Genomic DNA, 21,956 nt, shown 5'->3' on the forward strand with positions numbered 1-21,956 from the left:
CATGTGGGATCTTCCCAGACCAGGGCTCAAACCCGTGTCCCCTGCATTAGCAGGCAGATTCTCAACCACTGCGCCACCAGGGAAGCCCTTCCTCATAAATTTAAAAGTCCTTTGAAACAAAACTTACCCAAATTATTGTTAGTCTTGTATCACACAACTCACCTAAAACTAAAGAAAAGTGCCTGCATTTTTTCAAATTTTGAATCAGCTGATCTTTGACATTATTAGGAAAAAATACCGTATTCTACAGGTAACTGTTTGGCAGCTTAACTGAAGATACTTCACTTTTTATAAAATTTAGTTTTTAGTCTTTTCCTCATCATTAAATTTTTTTCCACAACTGAAATAATAAATATCTTATGCAATGCAATGGTTAAATTAAAATATAAGTCTTACCAAAACAACTAAGTTGTGTTTGAAGAAAAAATATCTTACACTGCTCCAGTTTTTAATTTTATTTTTTACTTTTTTTTTTTTTAATTTTGGCCGCACAGCACAGCTTGCGGGATCTCAGTTCCCTGACCAGGGATTGAACCTGGGCCATGGCAGTGAAAGTGCAGAATCCTAACCACTAGACACCAGGGAACTCCCCCAGTTTTTTATTTTAAATTTAAATTATTTTAAATTAGATAAAATGAAGTAAAATTAAGAATTCATTTCCTTGGTTGTATTAATCACATTTCAATCCTCATTGGCAACGTGTGGCTACTGTTACCATATTAGTACAGCCGTAGGTCATTGATTCTTATGCCTTTCCCTTTAATTAGTGCTTTAGCTGCATCATTTCAATTTTGACATGTATTTTTATTATCATTCAGTTATAAATCTTTCTAATTTCCCATGTGATTTCTTTTTTGATTCATGGTTGTCTATTTCTCCCTTAAATTTTGTCCATTTCAGCTTCACATACCTTGGAGCTGTATTATTAGGCACATACACATCTATGATTGTTGTGTCTTTTGATGAATTACACCTTTTATTGTTATGAAACGTCACTCTTTATCTCTGATATTACTCCTTGTCTTGAAAAAATACTTTATCTGATCTCCGTATAGCCTCTCCAGCCTTCTTATTGTTACTGTCTGCATGGTATATGTTTTTCCACACTTATAACTTCAATCTATCTATGTCTTTAGATTTAAAATGTCTTTTTAACATCATGCAATTGGGTCATGCTTCCTTATCCACTCTGACAATCTTGCATTTTAATTTAACTGTTTAATCCACTAATATTTAATGTAATTATTGATATGGTAAGGTCTCCCTTTTGTTCTTTATTTTCAGTTTGTCTCATCTATTTCATATTCATTTTGTCTTCCTTTCCTGCCTTCTTCCGGGTTAATCAAATGCTTTTTAAAATTCTGTTTTAATTTCCTTGTTAGCTTTTTAGCTATACCTCTTTGCATTATATGTTTAGTGGTTGCTTTAAGGATTACAGTATACATCCTTGAATTTTCACAATCTACATAGACCTAATTTTGTACCACTTCATGTAAAATATAAGAAGCTTGAAAGTGTAGAGTTCCATTTACTCCAGGCCTTCATGCTGTAGTTGTCATATACATTATCTCTACAGATGGTATAAACCATAACACATGTAATTCTTGCTTTAAATAGGCAGTCTTATATTTACTTATATCTTTACCATTTCTATTATACTTTATTGCTTCCTAAAGATCAGAGTTTCTGTTTGGTATCATTTTCTTTTACCCCAAAGAACTTTCTTTAGTATTTCTTATACTGCAGTTCTGTCAGAAATGTACAATTATCTTTATCCAGAAATATCTTTTTTTGTTTGCCTTTTTAAGAAAAAATCTGCCTTTTGCACTTTTTCGGGGGGTAAAATATAAACAGTTTACCATTTTAATCATTTTTAAGTGTACAATTCAGTGATATTTTGCCTTTATTCTTTTTCTGAAGTTTTTTTTTTTGTTTGCTCTCTCTACAGATATAGATATAGATCTACATATCCTTTATTCTTGAAAGATATTTTCTCTAGAGTTCTGATTTTTTTTTTTTCTTTTAGTGCTTTAAAGAGGTCTTTCCACCTTCTGGCCTCCTTTGTTTCTGTTTTGTTTTTGTTTTGGGGGTTTTTTTTTGGCTGCCCCGCCCAGCACGCGGGATCTTAGTTTTCGGACCAGGGATCAAACATGCGCCCCCTGCAGTGGAAGCTCAGAGTCTTGACCACTGAACCACCAGGGAAGTCCATTCATTTTTTTTTTCTTTGTTTCTGATAAGAAACAACATTTCCTTGTATGTAATGTATCGTTTTTCTCTGGCTGCTTTCAAAATCTGTTCTTTATCTTTGGTCTTCAGCAGATTGGCAGTAATGTACCTGAATGTAGTTTTCTTTGTATTTATTCTAAATACTTGAAGTTTGCCAAGCTTCTTGAGTCTCTGCATGTCTTTCACCAAAGTTAATAACATTTCAATCAATATATTTTTGAATATTTTCTTCTGCCCCAATACCTCTCTCTTCTCTCTTTCTGGGACCCCAATAACATGTATATTAGAGCTTTTGAGGTTTTCTTTTTACTTCTTCTTCTTCTTTTTTTTTTTTTTTTAATTTTCGGCCATGCCACATGGCATGTGGGATCTTAGTTCCCCGACCAGGGATCGAACCCACATCACCTACAGTGGAAGCTCAGAGTCCCAACCACTGCACTGCCAGGGAAGTCCTCTCTTTTTACTTCTTCAATCTTTTACTTCACCCTGTTTTTCAGATTGGATAATTACCATGGATATATTTTCAAGTTCACTGACTCTCAGTCATTTCCAATTTACTGTTGAGCTGAATTTTTTTTTTCACATATTGTATTTTTTAGTTCTAGAATTTCCATTTGGTTCTTTTTTATAGTTTCTATTTCTCCATTGAAATTTCATATCCGTATATTCATTATGATCATATTTTCCTTTACTTGTTGAGCATAGATATAATAGCTGCTTTAAAATTCTTGCCTAATTCCAATATCTGGGGCATCTTGGAATCAGTTTCCATTGATTGATTTTTTTCTCTTGAGTACAATTCATATTTTCTTGTTTCTTCATATGTCTACTAATTTAGGGTTGCATCCTGATATTATGAATGTCAAACCTCTGGATTCTGTTATGTTCCTCCAGAGAGCAGGCAGATAATAGAATTCAGGGCTCCCCTTCTGTAGCCCTCTTCTCCAAGACTTCCCTGCTGCTAAAGTTGCCCTAAACTCTGTCCTCTATTTTTCAACCAGTAAGACTGCAGGTTTCCATCAGAATTTAGTGTCCCCTGAGGCACTGACTGGGGCCTGCCATCAGGTGAAAAGCAGAAAAATGAGAAACTCACCCTTGCCATTCCTTGATTCCTAGTGCCAACTCCTCTCTGACTGATTTAGGTTATTTTCCAAGGCCTCCAGATAATTTCTGTTATAGTCTGTACAGAGTTTCTAATTGTTATCTGTGGAATGGCTGTTCTGATATGAGCTACTCCACCATTATTGGAAGCTGACCCCCCTCCTGCCTCCAACGATCTGTGCTCTAGCCATATTCAATTATTTGTAATTTCCAGAACAGGCCATGTTCTCTCTTGTCTCTGGGCCTTTGTACACACTCTGTCTCCCCCCCAACCCCAAGCCAAGTGCCTTCTACAGGACTCAGCATAGATACTACCTCTTTTGGAGAACTTCATTAGTCAGGACCGATTCAAGTAACAGAAATCTCCTTGTACTAACAAGTCAAAAGGGAGAAGAGGATTTAATGTAAGAGTACAGAAGTATCCTTGGGAAACCCAAAGATAGATTCAGCTAGGCCTCAGAAACCAACCAAAACCAGACATTCCATTTCACTGGGACTTTGTCTCCATCTCTTGTGTCTGTTCTCTGCCCCGCTGAGGGACTCCCAAGAATGCCAATTTGCCTCTTCAAGTAGTTTTGTTATTGCCTGTTTACTTCTCTTTCTTCCTCTCTGGACTATAATTTCCTTGAAGGTGGAACTATGCCTTTACTGATTTTGTCATTCTCAGAACTTAGCAGAGTACAGTCAACAGAGCTCATGGGTCGTGTTAAAAAAAAAAAAAAAGGCAGACAAGTAGATCGACCCTTAATATACAACCCAGCAGGTGCTGAAAAACATTTTCAAGGTGCTTTAGGAGCCAGAAGAGGAAGCAACCACGTCTTCATCTGGGCAGTCAGAAAGCCTCAGGAAAGACATCCCGATGACGTTGATTGTCCTCTGATTGGGGGATCAAAGGAAAATTCCATAAAAAGCAGAGACTGTCTTAAAGACCCTCCCAACCTCTGGGTCTCCACTGAAATGAAAACACTCAATGTCTTTCTCCACGTCACTCGAAGGGACAAAGAATCACAGAGCAGAGACCTGGGTGATCTATTTCTCTAACATTTCAGCCACTTGAGATTTCTTTCAGTTCCTCTTTCCCATCTGAGAGCCTTTGAACATTTTCTTCCCTCAACCTAGAGTGTTTTCCTGGCCCTCTTCCCTTTGACTAACCTCTAAACAATTTAAGGTTTTGACTTCAACGTCACTTTCTGGAGAGGAAGGAGTCTCCCCTCTCCCCCTCAGTTAGGGTGAACCGTATTGCCACACGTCTCACAGCAGCCCCACTTCCCCTTTCGGAACACTGGTCTCATTGTCCTGCCCCATGTACAGGCTGCCTTCCAGCAGGCTGAAATCTGTGACAGCGGGGACCACATCATCTGGTTCCTGCCTGTTCCCAGGGCTCGGCACACAGCCTGGCACCTGGGAGGTGCTCAAAAATACTTGTTGCTTCCATTGAATTTCAGTAGTTAGTACAACTTCCTCATTTGAAAGAGAAAAACCAAGGCACAGAGGTGGGGAAGTGAGATTTCCAGCAGTCTCATTAGTGGCAGGGCCAGACCCGGCATTCGGGCTGGATAGCTCTCTGTCCTGGGGTCCAGCTGAGTTGCCTTCTCAGCTTCCTTCTTTCCTTCCAGAGTGCGTGGATGGTCAATGGGGACATTGGTTTTTTTGTTTGTTTGTATTATCTGGGCTTTTTTTTTTTTTTAATGTATTTATTTTTGGCTGCACTGGGTCTTCGTTGCTGCCCACGGGCTTTCTCTAGTTGTGGCGAGCGGGGGCTACTCTTTGTTGTGGTGCGTGGGCTTCTCATTGCGGTGGCTTCTCTTGTTGCAGAACACAGGCTCTAGGCGCACAGGCTCAGTAGCTGTGGCGCACGGGCTGAGTTGCTCCACGGCATGTGGGATCTTCCCAGACCAGGGCTAGAACCCATGTGCCCTACATTGGCAGGAGGATTCTCAACCACTGCGCCACCAGGGAAGCCCTTATCTGGGCTTTTATTTCTTCTAAAATGTGCACAAAGGTAGAACTCTCCCAGGAACATTTTCGATTCATGTAGAAAACCCACTACTTTTGAAGAGTGAAAAGTGGATTTAAAATAAAAAATTTTCCCAACTTTTAAATTTGAAAACTTTCAAACCTATAGAAAATTTACATGAATTGGACAATAAACATCCAGCTATACTTCATCTAGATTCATCAGTTGCTAACATTTTGCACAGTGGCCCGCTTTCTCTCTCTCCCCGTGTACGCGTGTGTGTGTGTATACACACAGACTTCCTGTCTTCCATACATAAATGCACACACACACTATATCTATGTATATACTCTATATGTACACATACACATTTTTTGCTGAACCATTTAAGTCAGTTGTAGACATGATTACATTTTACCCCTGAACACCTCAGCCCATATCCCCTAAGATCAGGAGCATTCTCCTACACAAATACAGCATAATCATCACAATGCTACAATATTACTAGCTAATATACATCCATATTCAAATATCCCCAGTTATCTCAATGATTTCCTTTATAAGTGTTTTTTTAAAATCCAGGATCCAATCAAGAATCATGAATTGCATGTTGTCGCTATGTCTCTTTAGTCTTCTCTAAACTAGAACAGTTTCCAGACTACTTGATCTTTCATGATACTGACATTCTTAAAGAGCCCAGCCAGTTGTTTTGCAGAATTTCTCTAATGTGGACTTGCCTGATTGTTTCCTCATGGTTAGATTCAGATTTAACTTTTTATTGTTGTTGTTCTTGTTTACAGCAAGCACGCCATTTGTGTGATGCTGTGGGTGCCTTTCCATTGCAATGCCTTCATTTCAGATGTCCTGGGCCCTGAGAACATTTACCAGATCATCAGACCCCCAGAGCTAGGTAGCGGGGAAGCCCAGAGAGCCGGCAGATAAAGGTCAAAGCTTCGGTCTTGGCAGAGTTCACAGCTCCTGATAGCTGCCGACTGTGGGGCACTCCTGCGGGGCCCCCAAGGCCAAGGTGAAAATTTCTCCGTCCCACCAGGTGCGCTGGCTGGCCAGTGGGTCACCTGCTGCTGTAGCCACTCTCTGTTGATGCAGCTGCAAGGGGAACAAGAAGAGGGCTGGGGGCGTGGCCATGCCAGTGCAGACCCACTGGTGGGAAGGGACAGCAGAGGGACAGGGGGACAATGATAGAGGGAACCGGAATAAAAAACAGACTGAAAAGGTGACAGACAGAGGGGACACACACACCAGAGAAGGAGAGAAAAGCAGAGAGTCAGACGCAGAAACAGAGAAAAACAGAGACTCGGACACACAGGCCCCCAGAGGAAAAAAGCACCAGCTGCCTCACTAACAACTTCCGAGCCCATTTCTGAGGCTCTTTGGCTTTGGGATTTTGGAAAGCGAAGCAAGTTTGTGTTTATCCTGGTCAGACTCAAAGGGCACAAGGGTTTCTCCAAAGGGGCTGTGTGGGGTCACCTGCTCAGACTGTACTTTTCCAAACAAAGAACTTCTCCTTGGTGTCCCAGAAGCCAGGCCCTGGGCCAGAAGTTTCCTGCTCTGGCTCCGAATGTCTCCCCTCCTTTCACGGGGCTGTCTGCAGATAGGGAAGCCTGCTTGTGACACATCTGGGGCGAAGGGGAGGAGCAGGAGAGGGGCAGACACATGAAAGGACCCAGAAAACAGAAGAGCCCTAAAAATAGCCTTCCCTCTATGAGTGGGGAGTAATCCAAGATCCCAGGAGCTGCCCAGTGCTGTGACCTTAATAACAGGCCAGAGTTTTCTCATGAGAAAAGGGACTCAGGGGCAGAGGGTGGAGGGACAGAGAGGCTGCAAGGCTCCTGGACTGAGCAGGGCAGAAAAGCGGATCTAAGTGACAGCTCTGCCAGAGCGAAACTCCTCCAGACGTGGCTAGGGAAAGGCTCCTGGTAGAGGAACTAAGCGTGGACAGAGGGTTTCCTGGCAATAATGTGCACTGTCTCAACTTTTCTTTGGCAGGAAGAGAAGAAAATGGAAAGAGGGCACTCGGGAGCCATGACCCCAGTTTCAGGGCTCACAGCTGAACCCAAGTGAAGAAGCCCCTTTTTGCCTACTGCCCTCAGCCGAAGGGACAAGCCCTGCATCTTACTGAGGAGGTTGAGGGGCGTCAAGGGGCGGGAGAGGACATCCCGAAAACTCTCCATCCATTCGCGCTGCTCCTTCTCGCTGGGGCAGGTGAAGATGAACCTCCGCTGCGGGGTGACGATGGTGATGCCGGCTTTCCAGCGATTCCCTCGGATGCCCTTAGGCAGGTCTTCATACACCTGGTACCCCTGCTCATCGCTCCCGAGAAATACCTGGCCCTGCTCAAAGGCGTCCTGAAAATAGAAGACACATGTCGTCAGAGGCCACACCTGGGGCTGAGGGCCACCTGCAGGCCCGATAGCCCCCCAGGCCCATTTTAGTAAGAGGTGTGTGTGTTGGGTGGGGCTTCTGCTGGGGATTTCGGCTAGATGGGACCCAGAATTTAAAAGGCTCAAACCATAAAAGACATCACACACGGCATCTGTTTAAATGATACTTCATATTTACAGAGAGTTAACTCTGCACCATGAATTCAAGTACTTCACATGTAGTAACTCATGTGATAATCCTCACGGCAACCTCTGAGGAAGGCAGTGTTATGAAGCCTATTTTCTGGGGGAGGAAACTGAGGCACGGAACGCTGACTGCTCTGCCCAGAGCACACCCCTACAGGTGGCAGGGCTGGAACCGGAGCCCAGACAGCCGAGTTCTAGAGCCCTCACTCCCAACTGACACTCCACAGCCTCCGGTTGGAACAGAGTCCTGCCGGGAAACACCTGTCTTAGCTACTGACACATCGGCAGCATTTTGGACACACATAAAGGACTTCCTGAAGGTGAGGGAGAGCACAGCTTCATGCACAAGACTGACTTAGAGACAAGTGATGATGGAGGTGTGCCTCTGGCTGGGTCTCTCCAGCCCTGTCGCTTCCCCATGGTCCCCGACCAGCACTGACCCCACCTCTGCCTGCGGGTGCACAGCGGTGGGGCCGGCAGTGGCTCTTACCAGCGGGTTCTTGTAATAGAGCAGCCTCCGCTCCTGGGGATCCAGGGCAAACCACCTTTTCTTGAAAGGCTCTCTCTGCTGCAAAAGAGGGAACCTCGTACCAGGCTCGGCCAGGCCGGGGGTGGGGGACAGAGGTCAGAGGGCCAGCCTGGGCCAGGCCGAGGGAGCCAGCGGGTCCCAGCCCCGCAGTCGCACACCCCAGCGCCCCTCCCCAGGCCTAGAGCTCTGCAGGCTCCGCCCCCCCCGCCCCATCCCTCCCCCACCCATCCCACCCCCTCCCCCAGCCCCAGCTTCGCCCTGCTGCCTCCAGGTGCTGCCTGCATGGGTTGGAAGAAGCATTTTCCCCCTTTCTCAGGCTGTGGACAAGAAGTCTCAGAAAAAGGAAGCTGGGAAATCAGAAGTGGCCACTGCTCGGCGCTTCTGAAAGCGCTGGCCTTGGCCAAATTCTATCCTAGGTCAGGGGAAGGAAAGCCCCTGGCCAGAACCACGGGGAGGGCGGTGCCACCAGCTGGTGAAGGAAGAGAACCTGCAACCCTTTTACAAGTTTTCCAGCTGCCTGAGGCTTTCTTTACCCTGATTGCCTAACACCTTTCACTGTCATCTTAACAAGCATCCTGTCAGCATATTACATCTTAAAAAAAAAACAAAAACAAAAAAAACCGCACTGGAATGCTGTAGCTTTGGGGTTCTTTTTTAAGGAGCTCCTCTACTTTTCCCTTCCTTTTCCCTTTCCCTCCTCCCTTCCCTGCTTCCGCCCGTCACAAGCCCCCACTATCTCCACCTTCTGACTTTGAGCCTCGCCCCACCAGCATGCATCTGGGCACCCAAGCATGGGTATATATAGGTGTGTTCTCTCAGACTGATCACTAGTCCCTGCGTCACTTGAACGGTCCTGGTAGGGCCCCAGCACAGAGCACACAAGCGTTCTGGAAAGTCAAAAGCTGTCCCCCAAGGAGTCCCTTTTCAGCTATGCTTTCCCAAGAGTAGGATCAGTTAGATGGTGTTAAGAGGACAGAAGCCGATGGTGATGTTGATAAAGCGGGAGGATGCCCAATTACAGGGAGAAGCACCTGCAGTGATGCTGGACCACACTCCAGCCACCCGGTCTCCACTTGGTCCTCCACCCCCGGAACTCACAAACATCCATTTACTTCCCCTTCCTCCTTCCTCTCTGCCCCTGCTTCCCCATTTTCCCACCTCCCAAATTCTGCCCTACTGCCCACTGGGACAGGGGCCACGAAAGTCTCCCCGGGAGTGGAGGATATACCTTTGGACCAGTCTTTTCCATGAAGCCTTGCTTAAGGTAGTTCCTGGTGATGAGGGGCACGAGCTGGGGGAAGAAAGACACACACTGACACCCCTGCCTCACACCCAGGAGCCCGAGGTTCCCCACCGAACTTGGCTCCCCAAAAAAGGGGAAGTTTGGAATGGGGAAGGATGTGTACGCATGGTTCAGGGGGTTATATTTGGTATGGATGCAACATTGACATTTCAACAGAGCCAGATAACAGCACCCCAGATGTCTGCAGAGCTCACCAGCACAGCCAAGTCTTGGTTTCAAGACTTAGTTGAAGGATTCCTTCAGCAACTCCAGAAGGAGGACACAGGCAAGGCGCTGAGGAGACCCTCCTGGTGTCAGGGGGGCATATTCTGAGGATCTACTGTGTGTCAGGCTCTGCGCGTCATTCTCAACCACACTGTGAGGTGGATATTATCATCTTCGTTGTGTATATGAACAAACCAGGCCTCAGAGAAGTGGTTGTGGATTTTCTCAAAGACATGTCATTGGTAGGATGAAGAGCTTTCACATCTAGAGGCGATGGACACCATACAGACACTAGTGGTGGCCCTACCGCTATTCTATGATGCTAAAGTATAAACATGGCAGAACCCTCTGATCAGGCCCTTGGCCAAGACCTGGTCATCGGTGGGGATTCTGACCCAGGGCCATAGGAGGTGATGGCAGGGTGGGCAAGTAGAGAAAGCTCTGGACTAGGAGTCAAGAGACCTGAGTTCTAGCTCCAGGTCTGACCTCAACCAGCTGTGTTACCTTGGTAAGACCTTATGCCTCTCTGGGCCTATTTCCCGCTATGTAATAAGGATACTGGCCTATGTGATCTGCAGGATCCCTTCCAACTTGCCATCCTATGCTCAGAGGAGCTTCCAGGGATTGATGCTGGCCTCCTATGCTCCAGGGCGTCAAACTGGCAAGTCTAGAGTTTCAAGTGACAGCCCAGGTTTCTGAGAACACAGGGGTTCTCCAGAGCCTGAGCCCAGGGCAGGGACAAAGGGGACATGACATCTGGGAATAGGAATGGAAAGTCTGAAAGGGAGAAAGTCGTGAGCTCAAAACGAAAATATAAAGGACAACACTCCCCTTTCCCTAAAATGCATTCTGTAGGCTTTAATTCCTTCATTTGGAGAGAAGACAAGTCCTGACAGCTCAGTCGTCTGAACTGGAGCCAGAGCAGGGGGAGTCTAGGCCTCGGGAAGCCAATGGAAGAAGAAGGAAAAGCACGTGGATGGGGTTCTACTCACTGTACCTTAGACACCTGGCTCACTGGACTGACGGCAGCCCTGGAGGCAGGGATTGTCCCCATGGTGACAGATGAGTAAACTGGGGCTCAGAGAGGTGAGGGGACTTGTCCTACATAACACATCAGCTTCTCTGACTTTGAGTCCATGCGTTTTCTTATCACAGGACCACAACCCCACTTGGGCTCCCCAGGTTTCTGGCATCTGGATCCCTGAGCTTGAGTCAGGCCTGGGTGGTTGCCCAGAACCTCACGTCATACATAGACATGGGGGGAAGAAAGATGGGGAGAGAGGTGGGCGGGGAGGAAACTGGGGGTGGATAAGGGGTAACGATGGTGGATGAGGGAGGTAAGAGGGCATTGAGGATGTTGGTCAAAGACCAGTTTCCTCCGCAGGGGTCAGCAGAGTTGGAGAGCTGGCCCAGAAAACTGAGGCTAGGCATCTGCACTTTGTTCTCCATCCTCTCCAGCTAGCAGTCAGCACCCCCAGCGCCCCGCCCACGGAAGCGGGCAGTCACCAGCTCCTGGTGCTGACTCTGCAGACCGGGAGGGCCCTGAGCCGGGTCTGGCTGGAACTGCTCCTAAAGAATTGCCATCTCAGTGCATCACTGGGTCTGGAATGGACCCCTGTTCCAGACACTTTGCTCCCTGCAAACTTGGACATTACGGAGCACTTAGACTTTCAAGGAGGGTCTAACAGTTGGGATTAAGAAAGTCCCAAGACTGGGGCTTCCCCAGTGGTCCAGTGGTAAAGAATCTGCCTGCCAATGCAGGGGACCTGGGTTCGATCCCTGGTGGGGGAGCTAAGATCTCACATGCCGCAAAGCAGCTAAGTCCGCAGGCCACAACTACTGAGCTCGTGCGCCTCAACGAGAGAGCCCATGTGCCGCAAACTACAGAGCCCATGCGCCCTGGAACCCACGCGCCACAACTAAAGAGAGAAAACCCGCACGCCACAACTAGAGAGAAGCCTGTGCGCCACAAAAAAGAGCCCACGCACCGCACCGAAACGATCCCGCATGCCTCAACGCAGATCCCGAGTGCTGCAACAAAGACCCGACGCAGCAAAAAGAAAGAAAGAAAGAAAATAAATAAATAAATAAAATAAATAAAATAAATAAATATTAAAAGGAAAAAGAAAGTCCCAGGACTAACACGGTCTCTCCACCCCTATCTCTTACAAAATCCTCCTAGAGCAGGCCTAAGACAGGGACCAGAATACAGCACCTCAGGGTTGGAAGGGACCCTGAAGATGACCCAGACCAAGCACCATCTTACAGATGTGGGAACAGATGCACAGAGAGGTGACTCAACCTGCAGTGGCTACACAGCAAGTTAGCAGCAGAACATCCACAAGAGCCTAGGCCTCCTGGCTCAGGGCAGTATCCTCCAGCCCACTATACAGCTTCCCCAGCCAAGCTTGAGAGATGTAGATGGATGCTCCAGACATCTGAGGACAATCAGATGAAGTTCTCAGGCTCCCCATTACCTAGGCCATGAAAGGCAGACTGTTCCTATAAGAATGATAATGGGAAAGATCCCACTACCTTCCTTATACCAGAATATGAAAGGGCAAAGGGGGAAATGTTCGAATGTGAAGAACACCTTCGGTTATGCACTTGACCTTCCTGGGACTCAGTTTCTCATCAGTGAAATGGGAATAATCACACTCATCTAACTGCTGGCTGCAAGGGATTACTAGATAAAAGGGATTACAAGATAAAATGGGCTCAAAAGCACTTTATAAGCAGTATGTGAGGGACCATTCATGCATTTTAGTGGGAGAAGGGGTGAGAAAGAGATGCCCAAATCCTGAGCCCCTTGACACTGTGGGTGGTAGCCATGCATCCCGAAGGGGAGAGCCACTTTTTGGAGGCTGCCTTGCCAGGGGTGAGGCCATAACCCCCAGACTCCCCAGGAGAAAGCTTTTGGTTTCCCACTGAGGTCCCCAACCCCAAATCTCAAAGTCTTTCCTGCAAACAAACTGAGGCTGGCCTCTGAGTGTCTTCGAGGTCAGCAGACAAGAAGCAAAGGAGATGGCAGAGAGGAGATGTGGAAGTTGGGGTCCACATTTAGCTCACCTCAGGCTCCGGGAGCTCAGGAAAGGCCATTTTTAGGTATTGGAGACGGACTGCACGGAGAGCATTGAACCAGTCCACTATCTCCTGCAGAGAAAAATACAAAGGACAGATGGACAGCCAATGAGACAGAGTAGTGGGGGAGCTGAGGCTGGAGGCAAGAAGCCAGCTGGATCTTCAGGTCTGGGCACATGCACGCACCCCCAGTCCCACTCAGGGGCCTGTGGGCTGACCACAGGCATCTGGGAGGACAGGGCCAGAGCCCAGGGGCATCACCTGAGCAAGTGGGAAGCCACTGACAGGGAGATCCCCAGAGCCATGGGAAAGGACCAAGGCGAACCACATAGGAGTTATGCAATGGCCTAGGGCAGTGCTTGGCACTTTCTAATGTGTGTATGAATCACCTGAGGACCTCATTAAAATGCAGATTTGGATTCAGTGGGTTTGGGGTGGGGCCTGAGATTCTGCATTCCTAATGAGCTCTCAGATGATGTGACGCTGGTCATTGGGACACACTTTGAGAAGCAAGCGTCCTTCGATGTCAAAGACTGGCTTTCAGGTGGGGGCAGGTGCACCTGGGGATGCTCCTCCAATGCGAATGCTCATCACCCGGAGGGCAACTTAGGCTAAAGCTGGCTTGGACCTTCTGTGTCCCTCTGGGAGAACGCCTCCCTCGGCAGTGTCCACCATCGTCTCTCACTTTATCCAGCTGGCTCTGCCTCTGCTCTGCCACTCTCCTTTCAGTTCTCCTTATGGCAGCCAGAGTCATTTTCGAATTGCAAATCTAACTGAGTCTAGCTTAGAGTCCTCTCCGCTACCCTCAGGAAGAGAGTCTAAGTTCTTTGCCCTCTGAGCTCCTTCCATACAAAACCATTGCAATCCCTCCCCCATCCCAACACATGCTATTACCTCTTCCTGAAACACTCTGCCTCACCCACCTCTCCGCCCTCACCCCCGACACACCTTTCACCTAGAACATTCTACTCATCCTGAGGGTGAGTTTAGATGTAATAGATTTCTGCTCCACCCAAGCCCTGATTCTATGAGAACTGCCCCACCCATTCTCAGCCACACACCACCCACCCACAGCTGCAGCCACGCTTGCGGCTATGATCCTACCCACTCTTGACCACAGCAACTGGACAAGGGCTGCACAAATGCAGAGGCTGGACAGGGCTTATCAGATTCTTTCTCCCAGGAATTTGGAATTGGGGAGCTAGCTGAAAGAGCTGCTGTGCTGCACTTAGATGTAATACGGTGATTGAGAAATTCATTTGAATTTGGTTTCAAAGGTATGAAACATCATTACCCTTTCTCTCTTGCAGGTCAAATTTGCTGGCCCCGTATTCCTGAGTTCAGAGCTCTCCTGTCCTGGGTGTTAAGAAACTTCTAGAGGCTCAGGCACTAAGGGAACGGGACCATCCCATGAAAGACCCGCCTAGGCATCCACTTTGGAAGGGCTCTTTGGTCACAAACTGGTGACTCTGGGGCAAAATCCAACCTGCATACAGGTTTGTTAGGCTCCTGAAGTTCTGTCTGTTTCAATCCTCTATACAGGTTTTCCTGTTTGCCACAGCCTTAAGGCTGTCCACTTTACTTTTCAATTGCCCACCTGGCTCCTGTGGGCATGAGTTTGAGTATCCCCCCCCCCCCCAATTTATGCCCATCTAAGGGAGAAGCTGGGGCATCAAGGGAAGGAGGAGACTGGCCAGAACCAGGTTGCCAGATGCTCTATAACTGGGTCAGTGGTAGGGAGCCAGGTACCGTAATTGTCTGAGACCTTGGGCACTGCAGCAAAAGTCCTCGTAGCAGTCGCGCGGGTAGAGGGGTAGCCACTGGTATCCAGCCAGTCTGGACATGGGACTACAGCAGTGAGCCCAGTGTGGACTGAGAACCAGGGATCTCCTCCATGTCTCCCCCACTGCACAAGTCCCAAGATTCTGGTAAAGCCAAGGGAGGGAGCCGAGAAAGATGACTGATAATAGATTTCTTGGCAATTTGGGGAATGAGATCGTTGAATTTAGAGAAACAAACAAGTGAGACATTACTCGCACTCTTGGTTTTATAGAACAATGTGTTCCTGTTAGAGTGTATTCTCTCTCTCTCTCTCTCTCTTAACACACACACACACACACACACACACACACACACACCACAGTTCCTGATTCTAATCTCTCAGGAGGCCAAGCCATACTACTGGCCCTTGAAATAAACACTCCTGTATCTTTCCCATTCATGTCCTGTTTAAGCTGGTTTGAGTGTTCTCCTTTTCAGCATATTCACACAATTCTTAAATAGATGCTCCTTCCTCTGGAAAGCCTTTTTGACTGCCCCCTTCCAGCCCACCCACCCCCCAGACTAGGCTACTTATATGTCGCCTGTGTGTCCCTAGCACAGCCTCCAGCCCATCCTCACACAGCATCATCAGTGCCTATTTCCCCATCTGCCTCCCTCCCGAGACTCTGAGATCCCAGAACCCCACTCATGGCTCTGCCCCATTCACTACACACCCCAGGGCTGCACACATTGTGGGGAGGAGCGCGGTAAGGATTTGCCGAAAGAGTGAATTCATGAATGCATAAATGATACAGATGTGTAATGACTCACAAGAGTTTGTCTTCTTCTGCAGCTGCCACAATCACGAACAAATTACAGTAGCAACTAATGTTTACAGTGCACTTCACCGTAATGAGATGCTTTCATGTTCATGGTTCATGGTCACTCAACTCTCAAAACCCCTCTGGGAGGTGGACGTTATCAACCATAAACAAGCAGACTTAGGAAGGGAAGGAACCTGCCCTAGTAACACAGCTGGGAGTGGCAGAACCAGGGCCCCAGCTTCTGATTCCAAACCCAGCTCTTCGGACCACGCCAGGAAGTCAGCCCAGCATGTGGAGGGGGCATGAAGCCTGCTGGGAAGGTGATCCACGGTCACCATCCCAGCGCTAGGGCCTTATGGGAAGATCTAGTCCCTGTATCTGGTTCCTGGCTCCTGCTGCCAAGGGTCCCCCCTCCAGGAGAGGCACTTGGGGAGGTGAAATGGGTGCAGGGCTCAGGAACCATTGGCTACGTGACTTTGAGCAAATTATTTAACGTGCCCATGCCTCTGTAACACGGGGATAAAACATTTCCAGGGTTGATCTGAAGATTAAGAAATGATGTATAGTGACCGCCAAGAAGAGCACCTGGCACAGAATTAAAAAGAAACTCACAAAATGTCAGCCCCCACTTTTGCCCCTGCCTCACCTCGACTTAGCATCTCTGACCCTTGCCTGGTCACATGACCCTGCTCATCTGGACCCAGCTTATTCTCTTGAACCTGTACTATTGGCCTGCTCTCCTCTGATGGAGTTGATTTCCTGGACCTTTAAGTGGTGCTTTTCCCAAACTTCAGTGTGCATAAGGATCACCTGGGCATCCTGTTAAAATGCAGCTTCTAATTCAGTAGGTCCTGGGTGGGCCCAAGACTCTAGTTCTAAGAAGCTCGCAGGTGATGGCTAATGCTGTTGGCGCCGGACCGAACGCTGAGAAGCAAGGCCGTGGAGTGCGCCGCTGCCCAAGCTTCGATCCATTCCTCCTCCCATATTTGGAATCTCCGGCCCCACCTGATTTGCCATCCCTGGGCATAGTCCCTTCTGCTAAGTGGATGCCCCTTGACGGCTGTGCACCATCCAGACACACCCCTGGTACCCACCAGGTTCCTCTCCCTGATCTCGCTCTGCTTTACTTGTACCTCTGTCTCCAACTAGAGAGTGACAGTAGGGAATTCCCTGGCAGTCCAGTGGTTAGGACTTGGTGCTTTCACTGCCGTGGGCCCTGGTTGGGGAACTAAGATCCCACAAGCCACGTGGTGTGGCCCAAAAAAAAAAAAAAAGTGACAATAGGTTAAGGTGAACAGCAGCAGCAGATCTCAGCAGGCTGCTGTGCAAGGGGGTCGGCGAGCTGGGGCTGCCGGGTCCTGGGGTGCCGAGCTGGAGGCTGGTATGGCAACGCTATCCTCTCACCTTCCCACTCTCGTGATACACAAACAGGTTCCTGACGTGGCCCTCTCTTCGGTAGGTGATCTGCAGCCCATGGGGGTTCCCTATCTTCTCTGTCTGGAAGGTGGCATTCAAGTCCTTGATGCTGATGACAGCTTTGGGCCCTTTACCCTAAAAGAGAGGAAGCAGATACTTAAGATGCTGACAGTCAGCAGGGTGACTTCTCATCACGTTCCCCAGGGAGACTTAACTGCAAACAGATGACCCGTATGGAACTCTGCATGGGTTTTTTTTTTTTTTTTTTTTTTTTTATTTATTTATTTATTTATGGCTGTGTTGGGTCTTCGTTTCTGTGCAAGGGCTTTCTCTAGTTGCGGCAAGCGGGGGCCACTCTTCATCGCGGTGCGCGGGCCTCTCACTATCGCGGCCTCTCTTGTTGCGGAGCACAGGCTCCAGACGTGCAGGCTCAGTAGTTGTGGCTCACGGGCCCAGCTGCTCTGCGGCATGTGGGATCTTCCCAGACCAGGGCGCGAACCCGTGTCTCCTGCATTGGCAGGCAGATTCTCAACCACTGCGCCACCAGGGAAGCCCCTCTGCATGGGTTTTAAATGTTCTTGCTCTAATATCAAGATGTACAGATATCTTACCGTTGTCCTGTGTTCAGCCATCCCACCATTCCTGCTTAATCAGATTGGCCTCTCTGAGCTGAAAGGGGGCTTGGAAAGACCTTAACTTAGAACTTTTCAAAATTTTTAGCCATAGAACTTTTTCTGAAACGAATCATCAGGAATTCCCTGGAGGTCCAGTGGTTAAGACTTGGTGCTTCCACTGCAAGGGGCACGGGTTTGATCCCTGGCTGGGGAACTAAGATCCCGCATGCCGTGTAGCCAAAAAAAAAAAAAGAATTTGAAACAAATATCCGTGGAAGGCAAACAAATAAAATAGATAAAACAAACAGATAAAAGCAGGGGTGGGGGCCTCAGGGCATGCCCTCCCACCCTCCCACCCTCCACTCTGTTCTCAGGGTCTGAACACAATTCGAGCACTCACTGATGCTAAGAAGGCAAAGGGAAAACAAGTGCTTCCTTTCATAACTGATAAGAGAAAAATGATACCAACACTCTAGTCCCATAATAGCTGTTACCCACATGCAGCTATTAAAATTAAAACTAGGGGCTTCCCTGGTGGCGCAGTGGTTAAGAATCCGCCTGCTAATGCAGGGGACACGGGTTCGAGCCCTGGTCTGGGAAGAGCCCACATGCCGCGGAACAACTAAGCCCGTGCGCCACAACTACTGAGCCTGCGCTCTAGAGCCTGTGGGCCACAAATACCAAGCCTGAGTGCCACAACTACTGAAGCCCGCGCGCCTAGAGCCCGTGCTCCGCAACAAGAGAAGCCACCGCAATGAGAAGCCCGCGCACCGCAACGAAGAGTAGCCCCCGCTCGCCGCAACTAGAGAAAGCCTGTGCGCAGCAACGAAGACCCAGTGCAGCCAAAAATAAATAAATAAATATTAAAAAAAAATTAAAACTAAATAAAATTAAGACTTTAGTTCCCTAGTCACACGTAGTCCCATTTCAAGTGCTCAGCGGCCACCTGTGGCTAGTGGCTAGGGTATTGCACAGTGCAAACATAGAAAATTTCCATCACTGAAGAAAGTTCTAGTGGACAGTCTTCTCTAGAGGGAAATTTGGTCATATTTACTAAAACATTGAGTGTTTTGCTTTGACCCACAATTTCACATCTAAGAATCTATCCGAGGAAGTAACTGCATTACTATGCAAACATGTATGTCAAAAGATGTTTACTGCCATGTTGCTTATAACAGTAAAAAAAAAAAAGAAGAAATTATTTAAATGTCCATCAATGATAATGGGTTAAATAAATAAATCATGGCATATCCACACAATAAAATATCACAGAATTTTTTAAAGGAAAATTTAAATCAATATCACTAATATGAAACAATGTCCATGATATCCATGTGTGAGAAATACCAAGTCCCAGAACTGGATGTATAGTAGGAACCTATTAATGCAAAAATTATACACACATATATATGCATATACTATATGTATATAGTATATATATAATGTACATAAACTATATGTATATACTATATGTTTATTTGCACATACATAAGAAGTATGGACAGATTTATACCAACACTCTTCACAATGGTTTTCTTGAAAGATTACTGCATGACTTTCCTTTTAAAATATTTACTATGAAAAATACTAAAAATACAAAAAAAGTGTATTTAATTTTGTCAATATTGTTCCCAAAAAGGAAATTTGTTTAAAAAATACGACATTACTAATAAAGCCAAAATCCCTTTAATTACTACTTACCCTGTCCTTTTCCCCTCCTCCACTCCCCACAGTCAATCACTGTCATGAGTTTGATGTTCATCTTTCTAGTTCACTTTTTACACTTTTATACACACATACACATACCCATGAACAATACATAGTGTTGTTTTATGTGGCTTTAATTTACATAAATGGTATCACATTATATGGATCATTCTACATCTTGCTTTTGTCACTCAACGTTTTATCTCTGTCCATGCTGAGATATACCAATCTACTTGGCTCTTGTAAATGACTACACCAAAAGTTATCAGTCTATGTTCCTGTTGACAGATACTGAGATTGTTTCTGATTTTTTTGCTGCTGTCAGCTGTATCCCTGGTATACCTCCGTGAGAGTGTCTCTAGGTCATGATTAGGAATGGAATTGCTAGCTCACAAGTGTGTACATCTTTGACTTACTGAAAACTGCCAAATTATTTTGCTAATGGCTCTCCACAGTGGTTGCACCAATGTACATACCGGAAGTAAATTTCCATCAATAACATAGAAGAGTTCCCCTTTCCCCATATCCTCACCAACACTCAACGCTGCCAGTTTTTTCACATTTTTGCCAATATGATGGGTTTGAAATGGAATCTCATTGTTAATTTTTCTTATTCAACTTAATTGAGGTATAATTTATAAGCAATAAATGGAACTCACTTTAAGAGTACAGTTTTTTGACAAGCGTATATACCCATGTAACCACCACCACAATCAAGATCTAGAACATCACTATTACCCTAAAAGAGTTCCTCTTGCTCCTTTGCATCAATCCCCACCCCACCCCAATCCCAGTCACTTATCTGCTTTCTATTGGTATAGTTTTGTCTGTTCTGAAATTGCATATAAATGGAATTATACAGTACATACTCCTGTATAAGTCTTCTTTGGCTCAGAATAATATTTTTTAGATTGATCCACATTGTTGCATTCATTAGTAGCTTGTCCCTTTTTATTGCTGGGTAATATTCCATTCTATGGATATATTACAATTTTTTAATTCGTTCATTTGTGGATGAACATTTGGGTACCTTCCAGGTTTTGGCTATTACAAATAAAACTTCTGTGAACAAGATTTGTGGACAAATTTTGTTGTGGACATATGTTTTTGTAAATACCTAGGAGTGGAAAAGCTGGGTTATGTGGTTAAGTGTACATTTAACTTTATTAGAAATTGCCAAATTGTTTTCCAAAGAGGTTGTATCATTTTATGTCCCACCAGCAATGAGAGTTCCAGTTTCTCCATACCCTTGTCAACACTTGGTGTTGTCAACCTTTTTAATTTTAGCCGTTCTGGTGGATACATAGTGTAACTCATTGTGATTTTAATTTTCATTTCCTTGACTGCCAGAGAGATTGGGCTTCTTTTCCTGTATTTATCAGGCATTTTGGTTTCCTTTTCTGTGAACTACCAAACCATTTCCTTTGCCTCTTCTGCCAATGGATTGTTTTTTCTTCTTGATTTTTAGGGTTTTAAAAAAATGTGACCTGGGTATTAATATTTTGCTATGTTGAAATATCTTCTGAGTTTTGCTTTCTTTAAACTTCACTTTTTTGTATTACCCAAACTTTTCACATAAAAATGAGTTACCTTTATAATTTAAAACTTTTCCATTTGGGTCAAGAAATAAAAAAAGAACAAAGGCAACTTGTTCTATTTTTAGACTGCTTTAGACTGAACAGGCTTAGGACTGAGAAACAGATCAACTTTTTCCAACCAAGGATGAGACTCACATCCTAACTCACAACAGCTACTGGGGTTCAGTGGCTGCTCCTAACTCTGTAGCAGCACTTTTTCTTCCTGCCTTTTGTACCTGAAATATTTTTCAGTGATTTAAACTGAAGACTGAGAAGAAATCCCTACTCTCTCTTGGAGGGTTAATACTCTTCATCCCCCATCATTTTTCATCTGGCCCCAGACTGAGGCCACACTGGATAGATCTTCTGGCATTGCTCTGGTCCATCCAGGAAAGCAACAGGGGACATAAATAGTAATTTCTGCATGTAGGAAATGGAGTAAGATGAAAGTGCTCAGAGCTTGTCCTTCTCTTACTTTCTTGGCCATTCCTTCACATTCTCTTTGCTGGAAACTTCTTATCTTTCCTCTAAATATTGGAATATCCCAGGGCTCAGTGTGATAGATAATCTCCAAAGATGGCCCTCTCCAATTCCTTCCCTCCTAGTTTGCACATGCCACTCTACCCATAAAGAGGTGGAATCTATATCCCCTCCTCTTGAATTGGAGCTGGTTGCATGACTTGCTTTGACCAACAGAAGGCAGTTCCTGGCCTAACCTTTGAGAGGCCTGGCAGCATTCTCATTTGCTCGGGGAAAGCCGGCCGCCATGCTGTAACAAAGCTTGAGCTGGACTCCTGAATGAGGAACAATCACAGAGAGAGAAGGCACAAGGAGGATGCCAAAGCACCTGACATGTGAGTGAAGGCTTCCTGGGTCTCCTAGCGCAGCCCAACCACCCCACTGATGCCACATGGAGTACACTGGAGCAGTCACTGCCTGCTCAAATTCCTGACCCACAGGATTGTGAGACACGATAGACTGATGTTTTGAGCCACTAAGTTTTAGGGTGGTGTGTCACTCAGCAACAAATAACTAAAATACTCAGTCCTCCGACATCTTTTCTCATCC

The 21,956-nt window shown here is 46.3% G+C and overlaps 1 protein-coding gene across 4 annotated transcripts in view; it reads right to left on the minus strand.

Moving 5' to 3' along the window:
- Window positions 1–433: 433 nt before the first annotated feature.
- The window catches only part of ADAP2 (ArfGAP with dual PH domains 2), a 41,046-nt gene continuing 19,523 nt past the window's right edge, over window positions 434–21,956 (minus strand). For 3 of the 4 annotated variants that reach the window (XM_059908760.1, XM_059908759.1, XM_059908761.1), the window contains exons 6-11: window positions 16,979–17,125; window positions 12,978–13,061; window positions 9,630–9,692; window positions 8,363–8,440; window positions 7,422–7,650; window positions 434–6,391 (exon numbers count right to left, since the gene is read on the minus strand). In XM_059908760.1, the coding sequence (XP_059764743.1) occupies window positions 6,357–6,391; window positions 7,422–7,650; window positions 8,363–8,440; window positions 9,630–9,692; window positions 12,978–13,061; window positions 16,979–17,125 (636 nt within the window). In that variant the 3' untranslated portion in view covers window positions 434–6,356. The remainder of the gene's footprint in view (window positions 6,392–7,421; window positions 7,651–8,362; window positions 8,441–9,629; window positions 9,693–12,977; window positions 13,062–16,978; window positions 17,126–21,956) is intronic. The other variant, XM_059908762.1, reaches the window with a different exon arrangement.

The sequence above is a fragment of the Balaenoptera ricei genome, chromosome 20, assembly GCF_028023285.1.
Source record: "Balaenoptera ricei isolate mBalRic1 chromosome 20, mBalRic1.hap2, whole genome shotgun sequence".
In the NCBI taxonomy this organism is placed as follows: domain Eukaryota; kingdom Metazoa; phylum Chordata; class Mammalia; order Artiodactyla; family Balaenopteridae; genus Balaenoptera; species Balaenoptera ricei.